Raw genomic sequence first — 11,303 nt, forward strand, 5'->3', positions numbered from 1 at the left:
GCTGCTGTCACACACATGGGCAGGAGAAGCCGGTGATAGACTGGGGTTCCTTCCTTTTTTCCCTGTAATTGTGAATGCACATGTGTAGTCATCCACACTGAGGAAAGCTCTTAAATGTGATTGGTTGGGTGACTTAAACAAAAAAAAAGAAATTATTGCTTACAGTTCTGGTGATTGAAGTCCAAGATCAAAGTGATCCAGTGGTTAGTTCTTCCTGACTGCCATGGCTTGGGGGTGGATATGATCAGTCCATAACTGAAGGGCCTACACTGATCAGGTAGGAGGTCTGGGTCCTCAGGTAAGCCCCAAGGACTCCTGCTCCTGTGTGCTGAAGTTCATGCAGTTTTGGCCCAGAAATCCTGTGTCCCTGTGCTGTTTCCCAGATGGTGACTGTCTCAGCAGAGACACTGAGGCAGCCTGCTCCTGGCACACAGGGACCCCTCTGATGGCCGGCTGTGCGGAGGACTCCCTGTGGCCTGCTCAACTTCACGTAATTTTTCTGCTAGTCTAGGACAGTTCAACAAACCTCTCTTCTCACCATCACTTGGGGTCAGACTTGCAACTTGGTCTGCTGGCTCTCCCAGTTTTCTGGCTCCTTCTCCATGTTCTCTGACAGGTGTTTTCCCTAAAAAAATACAGCTGTTTTTGCCCCCATCTTGGCATCTGGCTCTTGTGGGACTTGAACCAACAAAATCATTTCCATCTCTTCACCAATAACCCCTTATTCCATCTTGCAAAATCCTTCTTTTTTTTTTTTAAAGTTTTTTTATGTGTTTATTATCCTCCCCCTTTCATTGTGTTGGCCAAGTTTTCTTTCTTTCTTTCTTTTTTTTAAGATTTATTTATTTATTTATTTATACAAGCACTGGATACAGTCAGGAGCACGGGAGGGTGAGAGAATTCACCCAGAGCAGGGAACAGAGCAGGCAGACTGACGAAATACACTGCTGAGGGGAGCAGTGGGCGCGGCAGGAGAGGTCTGCGTGCCATGTGGGACCCTCCCCAGCGGCCGGGGATTGAACCGGCACTGCAGAAGCTGTGGGCAGCTTTGCAGCCCAGTACTCAACTGCTGCGCCACCAGGGAGGCCCACAAAATACTTCTCTTTATCCAGTTTCTCTCACTGACACCTACTCCATGTTGCTTATCTTTATATTATGTCTTTGAGTGAACAGATGTTTGTTATTTTAAGATGTTTGTTACTTAAATATTAGGCTAATTTGTTGCAGAACAATAATTAATCAGGATCTCTTAAGCTTTTATTTTCTATACGTGTTGCTTACATCTCTTTTATCTCCTAAACCTCCAAAATGTTATCTAGTTTCCAATTTCTCTCCTCTGCTTGTTTCATTATTTTCTATTATCTATTCTTTTTTCATTCCTTCTTTTATTCTAATTATCAGATATTTCAAACTTATAAAATAATACTATGCTAAGAGAAAGCATTATCTATGTGTACATGTTAAAAGTATAATGCTAACTTTTGAATAAAAGTAGAGGCAGTGCCTCGCTGGTGGTGCAGGGGTTAAAAACTCAGCACTATCAAGCTATCTCCAGCCATTGCAGCACGAGTTGGATCCCTGACCAGGAAGCTACCCACATGGCACAGCAGACCCCTCCTGTCTCACCCGTTGCTCCCCTCAGCAGTGTATTTCAGTAGATCTGCCTGTTCTACTCCCCACTCTGTCTCTGATGAATCCTCTCACCCCCCACACTTCTGGCTTACACTTCCATTTCTTATGTCTGTAAATAAATAAATCTTAAAAAATAAGTAAATAAAAGTAGAGGAAAGTAATAGTCTGAAAAGAAACTTCTGGTTACTTTGCAATAAAAATGTGACCTTCAGTCCTTATTTTTTGCCTTCAACTGGGTTTGCTTTATTTTCAGAACAAACACAGGAGCAACTTAAACTTTCAATGCTTTCCTCATAAAGTTTTATTTGTACACATATTTTGGGTCATATTAGCATGGCTTGGGTTCCCATGGAACCCAGTAGTCCTATTTCTCATCTTCTACTCTGGGGAAGTTCTTGCCTATGTACCCCAGCAGACATCTGCACTAAAGTTTATGACAAAATCTGGAATCAATCACAGATATGTCAATAGGAAGATAGCAAAATTGTGTATATTCATAAAATGTGAAATGTCAGCAGTAAATATAATGAACTTGACCTCATCCAGAGAGAAAATTCCCCTCCATGGAATGCAGAATCACATAAGAATACACACCTTTTTGCACTGTAATTGAACTTTATTTTTTAAAAAGATTTATTTATTTGTGCATACAAGGACTGGGGTACAGGCCAGAGGTGTGTGTGGGGGGTGAGAGGATTCACCAGAGACAGAGTGGAGAACAGAACAGGTAGATTGACCAAAATACACTGTTGAGGGGAGCAGTGGGCAAGACAGGTGAGGTCTGCTGTGCCATGTGGGTAGCTCCCTGGCCGGGGATCGAATCGTGCTGCAGAGGTTGCGGACAGCTTCATAGTGCTGTGCTTCACCCTTGCGCCACCAGGGAGGTCCTGTATATGAACTTTAAAAACAGACATTAAAATACTATATGGAGTAGGGATATATATATATATATATATATTTACTGTAAAATTATTTAGAGGAACACAAGAGAGTAGTACACATGAGTCTCAAGATGGAGGTTACATTGGGGATGGGATCAGGAGAGGTGCCAATGGTGGCTTCATAGGTAAGTGTCCATTCTCTTCTGCAGGTATTTACTTAATCACAACTCCTTAAATTTTCTTGTCTACAGTGGCCAAGGCAAGTCTACCTGGTGAAGGATTTCATGCATTGTTTACATTTAACCTCACAGGATTAAATACATATACAGAATTGGAAAAGCACATCACTAATACCTTATTTTGGAAAAATTTTTAAGTTACTAGTTCTAGGACAGAAATTATGAATGGAACAACAGACATGCTTTAATTTTTTTTCACTTTTTAAAGATTTGATTGGGAAATACACATTCTTATTTGAAACACTGAAAATCTTCACAAAAGAGATACCTACAATTGTTTCCTTTTAGAGAAGTCAAAAACGAAAGTTTAAATGTTTTAAAATGACTGAATCATTAAGAAAGGCTAAAAATAGCATGTTATTATTTATTCATTAAGTATCTTTTGTTATTTTTCCACAATATAGGTTTTCTCTCCTCAGGTACAGTCACCATAGTTATCCCACCACCAAAGTGCCCACACTGCAGCACACTCTCCTGCCCTTTCTCTTCTCTTCATTTGCAAGAAAAGCTCAGAAATATTTTGTGTCCTCTTTCTCTGTTTCAAAGTGATCATTAATCATAAAACAAATAATCAGATCAAAGAAACACTTGACTCACAAAATCCTGAAATAATATTGAATTTTGATTTTGTTTTTAAACATGTGTGTCCATTCCCAGATAGGCCTCCCTTCCAGAGGTGGAGCTTAATTCCTTTCTCTGAGAGTAAGGTTGATGTACTGGTGTTGACTGTGCAGCTGCCATCTGGGTAGCTCTCTCTCAGATTGCTTGCTCTGGGGAAGCCAGTGTCTGGGTCATCAACAGCCCATGTGGAAAGGTCCATGTGGCTGGAAATGGAGGTTTCTTCCAATAGAGCTATGAGTGAGTCATTTTCCCTGCAAATCCTCCAGCCCCAGTCAAGCCTTCAGTGATGCAGTCTTGGCTACAACTTGACTGCAGTCTTGAGAGAGACTCTGAGCCACAAACACCCAGGTAACTCTCCTGGATTCCTGACTCTGGGAAACTGCGGGAGATATTACTCACTTATTGCCTTTTTTTTTTTTTTTTAAAGATTTATTTATTTATTTATACAAGCACTGGGTAGAGTCAGAAGTGCGGGAGGGTGAGAGAATTCACCAGAGCCAGAGCGGGGAGCAGAGCAGGCAGAGGGACCGAAGTACACTGCTGAGGGGAGCAGCGGGCGGCAGGTGCGCCATGTGGGACCCTCCTCCCTCCGGTGGCCCGGGAGCAGCCGGGGATTGATCTGGCGCTGCAGAGGCTGCAGGCAGCTTCGCAACCCAGCGCTCAACCGCTGCGCAACGGGGAGGTCCACTTATTGCTTTTAGCTGCTTTTTTTTTGGGTAAATTGTTATGGGTGGCACACAACTAATACAGTATCCAAAGAGAGAAGTGTTGCACTTTGATTTTGATTTGCTCTATATTAACAATGATTTTCTCTCTATTAAACATATCACTTGATTTTAAGATTTAAGAATTTTCATAGCTAATAAGATATATTTTACGATTTAAGCAATCTTCTTACTTGAACTTGAACTTCAGTTCCCAACTGTGATGCAATTGAACCAGGTCAGCCAGACAGAGGCTATGATGGGCCACAATAACTACCCTCTAGTTATTACCTGCCTCCCCCCATTCAAACACTGATGTAGGCGCTGTTGTGAAGGGATTTTGTGAAGGTCTTCAACCAGTTGACCTCAATATAGGAAGAGTACCCTAAGTTCAACTGTCCTAATCAGGTGGGTGTTTAAAATGTCTGTGCTCTTCCTGAGCAAAGGGACTCAGCGGGAGACGGAGTCAACGTGAAGAGGATACTTCACATTGCTGATGCTGAAAATGCAGGGCCAAGAGCAAAGAACGCACTTGGGTACTAGAAGATGGGAACAGCCGTGTGGCCTTCCTGGGGGTGAGTTTTCTACAAGAGTCCAGGGATATGGGGTAGGCAGGGATTCAGGTTCAGTGTCAGTGAGACTTATTCTAGAAAGGGAAGTGGAGGGAAGAGGGACTGAGCCCCAGTCCATGGGTCTCTATCTGGTTCCCTCAGACCGCTTGGGTTCAGGGTTCTGGGAGACGGTGTGAGAGTCCCCCCTGCTGGAGAACAGGAATCCGCGCAAAATCCCAGGTCAGGGCCACCGGGGCAGGGCGGCTCAGTTTTACGTGGAACCCATCTCCCACTTTCACTTTTCATTCTGTCTCGGGTCTGCCTGGATACTCACGACGATGCCCAGTTCCTACTCCCAGTGGCTGTAAGTTTCTGGAGACGCCAATCGGCGACACCGCGCTTCCCGGTTACAAAATTCTTCAAGGCAAGAAGCATCTGCTTAATGGGGGCCCTAGCACTCCTCCTGCTGCTCTTGGGGTTCCCGGCCCCAAGCGAGGCCTCGGACGGTGAGTGTGGACTCGGGAGGAAGGGGCTTCTGCGGAGGAAGGAGCAAAGGGAGGAAGGGGTGTCCCGGAGCGTACCCCTCGACCCGGGCTCGGAGACCTCGCCCCCCTCCACACCCTGACCCTCCCCTGCCCACCCAACTCCCGCACCCTTCTCGTACCTCCTTCCCGTTTCCCGACCTTATCTCGCCGCTCCTGTTCTCTCTTAGGGGATCCTTCCCCGGGCCCCATCGCCGTCCGCGCGCGCGCGCGGGGCGGAGGGTCAGCCCGGGTCTCCCTCCCGCCCCCAGGCGCCCACTCCCTGAGCTACTTCTACACCGCGATGTCCCGGCCGGGCCTCGGGGGCCCCGGGGAGCCCCGCTTCATCGCCGTGGGCTACGTGGACGACACGCAGTTCGTGCGGTTCGACAGCGACTCTCCGGGTCCGAGGGAGGAGCCGCGGGCGCCCTGGGTGGAGCAGTTGGGGCAGCAGTACCGGGACCAGAACACCAGGATCTACCAGGACACCGCACGGGCTTTCCGCGCGGGTCTGGGCGCCCTGCGCGGCTGCTACAACCAGAGCGCGGCGGGTGAGCTCCGCGGGCCGGGCCCAGTTCTGCGGTCCCCTAGGGTTGCCCCGAGGCTCCGGGTCTCAGCATCACCGGGGTCTCCCAACAGGACCCACCCCCCCAAGAAGTGGCGCGCACGTTCTTTTCCTGTGGGCGAAAACCGATGGGAGGGCCTCTCCCTGGGCGGGGCTGACGCCGGGCAGGGCCGAGCGCGCGGGGCTAACCGCGGGGCGCGGCGTCCAGGTTCCCACACCTACCAGTGGATGTGCGGCTGCTGCAAGGGGCCCGACGGGCTCCTGCTCCGCGGATACTGTCAGTTCGCCTACGACGGCGCCGAGTACATCGCCCTGAACCCGGACCTGCGCTCCTGGACCGCGGCGGGCCCGGCGGCTCAGATCACCAGGAACAAGTGGGAGGTGCAGAGTCAGGCGGAGCACTTCAGGGCCTGCCTGGGCGGGGAATGTGTGCAGTGGCTTCTCAGACACCTGGAGAAGGGGAAGGAGACTCTGCTGCGCTCAGGTATGAGGGGCCATGGGGTACCTTCTTGATCGCCCCAGTGGCTGGAGCAGGCATCCCTCTATGAGAGATGAAAAATAGGGTCAGCACCATCCCTACAGTGGGTCACAAGATGGAGGAATCTACCTGAGTGTTCAAACTGGGTACCGGAGAGCGACTTGCCCAGAGTGCCCGTCTTTCTGGACAAGGAAGGGATCCAGTCTTTCAAGGAATGGAGGAGACATCTCCGAAAAAACGGGTCGGAGTCCCCTTGACTCTGGAGTGCCTTTGGGAACCCTGGGGGACTTTCTCAGGCCTTGTGATTGGTCCTTCACCCAATATGTTTGAGGTCCCAGTACAGTTTTTCTGGGTCACTGGGCCTCCAGTAGGCCAGGACCAGAAATCCCGGTCTCCCTCTCAGAGACCTGCTTCCTACACTACAATCTCTCATTCTAATTTAGAAATTTCCAAAGAATAGCAATTATCCTTGATGCCTATGTCCAGGCTGCTGCCTGGGTTTTGTGCTCACTTTCCCGTCCCCAGTTGTCCTGTCCACTCTCAGGATGGTCACGTAAGCTCTGCTTCAAGTAGTCCAAGACATATAAAGTTCCTGAATTTTCTAACCCTTCTTTTCAGATCCTCCAGTGACTCGTGTGACCCATCACCCCACCTCTGACCATGAGGTCACCCTGAGGTGCTGGGCCCTGGGCTTCTACCCTGCGGACATCACCCTGACCTGGCAGCGAGATGGGGAGAACCTGACTCAGGACATGGAGTGGGTTGAGACCAGGCCTGGGGGGAATGGAACCTTCCAGAAGTGGGTGGCTGTTGTGGTGCCTTCTGGAGAGGAGCAGAGATATGTGTGCCATGTGCAGCATGAGGGGCTGCTGGAGCTTGGAGTCCTGAAATGGGGTAAGGAGGGGATGTGAACACTGAGCTTCTGTTCAGGGGCATCAGGAGCCCTTCTTGAGAACTTCAGAGGGTCAGGATGAGGCCTGGGGCTCAGGGTCTGACCTTCCCTTCCAGTGCCAACTCCACAGTCCTCCATCCCCACCACGGGCATCATTGCTGGTGTGGTCCTTGGAGCTGTGCTCACTGGAGCTGCTGTGGCTGCAGCTGTGATGTGGAGGAAGAAGCGCTCAGGTAGGGAAGGGGGTGGATAGACCTGAGTTTTCTTGCCTCACTGGGGTATTTCAACCCAGACAGAATTAGTCTTTTTTTTTTTAAGAAAAAATTACAAATTAAACCACACTGTGAACACAGGGCAATATGAGTACTCTGTTTACTTCAGGCCAAAAAAATTAGAATTGATCTCTCTTTTTTTGAAGAAGAATGTGATTTTTATTTGCATGCCTAACAAGAGGGCAGATCTTTTGTGCTCATGAGCATAGGGCTTATCATTTGCCCAGGGGGCCATGATTTGGGATATACTTGACCCCACAGCCATCTGGGGTGAGCCTCTTTTCCTCTACCATGTTTCAAAACTCATCTGTGTTAACTTAGAAAAGCCTTATTTCTTGGAAATATGGATTTTCTGGAGGCCAGGAAACTTCAACTTGGCCCTACGTAGAGCCTCCGTGGTCTGTATCTCCTTGTTCTGCAGCTTGGTGTAGATGGAGATAGTGACTTGGCCAGTGTGGATCCTGGCCATGGGGGCTTCCCAAAGCTCCCCCGCATATCTGTCTGGAGTCTTACATCAGGGACAGCATGAAGTCAGACATGAAGGACCCCAAAACAGATTGTATTCAAGGTCCCTTAGAGCAACCCATGTAAGGAATAAACCACATACAAAGAGAGAATTTGTCATTAATGGGAAGAACCATATAAACACAGGTGCTTTCTTAGCCGGGGCCCTATTTGCTAATACTCCTTCTTAGAGCAAGTGTAAAAATGAAGGATGGATTTATCTCTCTTTTTTTTTTTTTTAATTTTCTAGAGGCATGTCTTATTTATTTATTATTTGTTTGTTTGTTTGGTTTATACATGCACTGGGTACAGTCAGAAGCGCGGGAGGGTGAGAGAATTCACCAGAGCCAGAGCGGGGAGCAGAGCAGGCAGAAGGACCGAAGTACACTGCTGAGGGAGCAGCGGGCGGCAGGAGAGGTCTGCGCGACATGCGGGACCCTCCTCTGGTGGCCGGGGAGCAGCCGGGGATAGAACCAGCGCCGCAGAGGCCGCGGGCAGCTTCGCAACCCAGCGCTCAACCGCTGCGCCACCGGGGAGGCCCTGGATTTATCTCTTAATGAATCTGGTCATGGGGACCTGATCCCATCAGTCACAGTTCAGAGGCGACGGTCTCTGCTGAGGACAGACTCCAGGACAGTAGTTAGTGCAGTTTCCTACATTTGTTTTCCGGATCCTGCCTGGATCTGTTATCACAGTTCTGGAAACTTCCTTGCGTAGCATGACTAGGCAGCTCCTTTAGGATCTCATGACTCGCTCTTTTCCGTGGCCTCTCATAAGATGCTTTATTCCTACAGATGGAACAGGCGAGAGCTACACTCAGGATGCAGGTAAATAAGGCAGGAGGGGAATCTATCCCTGAGCCCCTTGGCATAGTATAGATGGGAACCCAGGAGGAGAGTTCACACACTCAGCCCCTCTGCTCTCACTTTTGGGCTCTGACCATGTCTTGTTTTGTTCTCCTCCAGGCAGTGACAATGCTCAGGACTCTGGTGTGTCTCCCCCTTCTCCTAGAGGTGAGACCCTGTAGGGCTGCGATGGGAAGGGCAAAGTCCCCAGGACTGGGTTCAGGGGGGTTTTGAGTGGGACTTCTTGAGCATGTCATGGGCTGTTCAGAATGTCACCATTTATATGACTGACCTGAATTTGTTCATTACTGTTTTCTTTCATGTGCGAGACAGTTTTATTTTGGAGCAATGGAAGATTTATTCCGGTCTCATGTGATGACTGCCAAGATCCTCTGACTTTGTGTCCTCTACATAGACGCTACCTGTGTCTGCATTCCCAATAGCATAAAATGAGGAGGTGGGAGACTGGCCCACCAGGACCTTCCCCACACTGACCTTCCCTGATGGACTTTCTCGTTATAGAGAAGGCGAGGCTGGGCCATCTACATCCCTGCCTTAACTTCCCATTGTTCTGAGCTGCACTTTGTTACTTTCTTATTGAATTTGGTGCGATTTTGTTTTGTTTTGTTTTTTTAACTGGGAAATATGTGACTGAAAGGTTAATAAAGGAGAAAACTCCTGAATTTGAGAATGCAGATGAAGGGAGCACAAGAGCTTTCCTGTGTTTGCTGTGCTGAGTCTCTGCAGGTGGGGGCGGGAGAGGCTATGAGGAGCCGAAGGTACAGGGCCTTTGTTTAGTAGGTGCTTTGAAGTGGTCCCTCCTCAAGGGTCATCTCTCTGCTCCTTTGTCGTTGTCCTTCAGTAGCTCCTATCCCAGCAGGACCTGTGATCACAGGGACTCAGACCCCACATGGGCCTGTCCTGTCTCCAAGGTTGTGGGCAGTGAGGACTTCATGTGGGCAAGTCAGCCTAGATCAGGCCTGGGTGTGGCACTCAGTACCCAACTTTGGGAGTTTCTTTATGGTATCTTTGTTTCTGTGTGCCCTTATTTTTGTTTATGTTCAGAGTTCTGGTCTCATTCTTCTCTGGGTGTCCTCAGACAATGCAGGAGTCATTTTGCCTGTTATTGGCCCCACAAGACCTAGGGCAGCTCCTGCACACAATTTCTGAGGTAATAAGAGATGAATTTTCAGACTCCTCCAGCTCTTGCCCTCCTTCTAGGGCTTGATTGTTCTTTTCACCTTTCTCCACCATCCTCAAAGGAACCAGATTCAGGAATAAGCAGAGAGGACAGACCCCATAATTTCTTATCTTAGATAAGTTTCTGGTGGAATTCTTCTGGTCCACTCATTCACTTCTCTCTCTGTCCTCTGCTCCTATAATCCTGTTGGGTTGGAAAAGAACCTGTTAGTCCAGGATCATTGTTTTCTGAAGAAATATACTCAGGTGTTGTGGTTGGTGCAGGAGGGTTGGCGTGGGAGTGGGAGAGGGAGGAAGGGAGGGAAGAGGAACAGCACTTGTGAGAAAAACAGAGGCAGCATTGATGTCAATGTGGGTGCTGTAGCTGCCACAGAACTTGGTCTGCAGCTCCATGAACAAGATGTGCTGCCCTATTGTGCAGGTTCCCACTCTACACTGATCACTCAACTGATGGTGGTTGAGTGTGGGATAATGTGACACAGCTTTTGTATCCAACATCACTGGCGTAAAGATAGAAACATTGCTGGCCTTGTGGAGCATGAGCTCTGGTGGGGAGAGATGGACCATGTCCTAGAAGCATAGCTAATCAGGAAATGTTCATGTTAAAAGGGTAAGTGCTGTGGAAAAAATGTCACAGGGAATGGGATCCAGAGCATGGGGGGTGGAGGGAGAAGGAAGATAGCTGCTTTTTTGTTTGTTTGTTTTGCTTTTGGTTTTAGTCTAAATCTGCCCTTCAGCATACATTGACCACCCACCCCCCCCCCGCCCCACCAACCTTTCTCCCTTCCTTTGTGGTAATCACTAATTGGGCTTATAGTCTAAAGGTTATCTTTAATTAATTTATTTATTTTTAAAGATTTATTTATTTATACAAGAACTGAGGTACAGGCCAGAGGCGTAGGAGGGTGAGAGAATTTACTAGAGACAGAGTGGGGAGCAGAACAGGCAGACTGACTGAAATACACTGCTGAGGGGAGCTGTGGGCGTGACAGAAGTCTGTTGTTCCATGAAGGTAGCTCCCTCACTGGGGATTATACTCATGCTGCAGAGGCTGCAGATAGCTTCCTAGTGTTGTGCCTAACCCGTTGTGCCACTAGGGAGGCCCTTGGAAAGTCTTTATCCTCGTATTGGAAGGAGGGCTTAGCAGGACATAGTCTTGGTTGGTAGTTTTACCTCTAAATATTGTGAATATGTCCTTCCATTCTCTCTGCCCTGGTAAATTTATGCTGAAAATTCTGATAATAACCTGAAGGCAGAGATTTATAAATCACTTTTCCTCCCCTTAGGGACATTTCATGTTTTTTTTAATCTTGGCTTTTTCTTAGTTTTAAATCTTGGTGTAAATCTCTGTATTTAGATCACTAAGTGTTCTGTTTGTTTCATGAACATGTATTTTTA

At 48.2% G+C, this 11,303-nt stretch overlaps 1 protein-coding gene across 1 annotated transcript in view; it reads left to right on the plus strand.

Annotated features, from left to right (window-relative positions):
• The window catches only part of LOC119251289 (popy Class I histocompatibility antigen, A-1 alpha chain-like), a 53,218-nt gene extending 42,579 nt beyond the window's left edge, over nucleotides 1–10,639 (plus strand). The window contains exons 6-8 of the mRNA XM_054698576.1: nucleotides 8,655–8,687; nucleotides 8,826–8,873; nucleotides 9,039–10,639. Coding sequence (XP_054554551.1) covers nucleotides 8,655–8,687; nucleotides 8,826–8,873; nucleotides 9,039–9,148 — 191 coding nt within the window. The 3' untranslated portion in view covers nucleotides 9,149–10,639. The remainder of the gene's footprint in view (nucleotides 1–8,654; nucleotides 8,688–8,825; nucleotides 8,874–9,038) is intronic.
• Nucleotides 10,640–11,303: the final 664 nt, after the last annotated feature.

This window comes from Talpa occidentalis, unplaced genomic scaffold (assembly GCF_014898055.3).
Source record: "Talpa occidentalis isolate TD23 unplaced genomic scaffold, MPIMG_talOcc4v2.1 talOcc4.2, whole genome shotgun sequence".
In the NCBI taxonomy this organism is placed as follows: domain Eukaryota; kingdom Metazoa; phylum Chordata; class Mammalia; order Eulipotyphla; family Talpidae; genus Talpa; species Talpa occidentalis.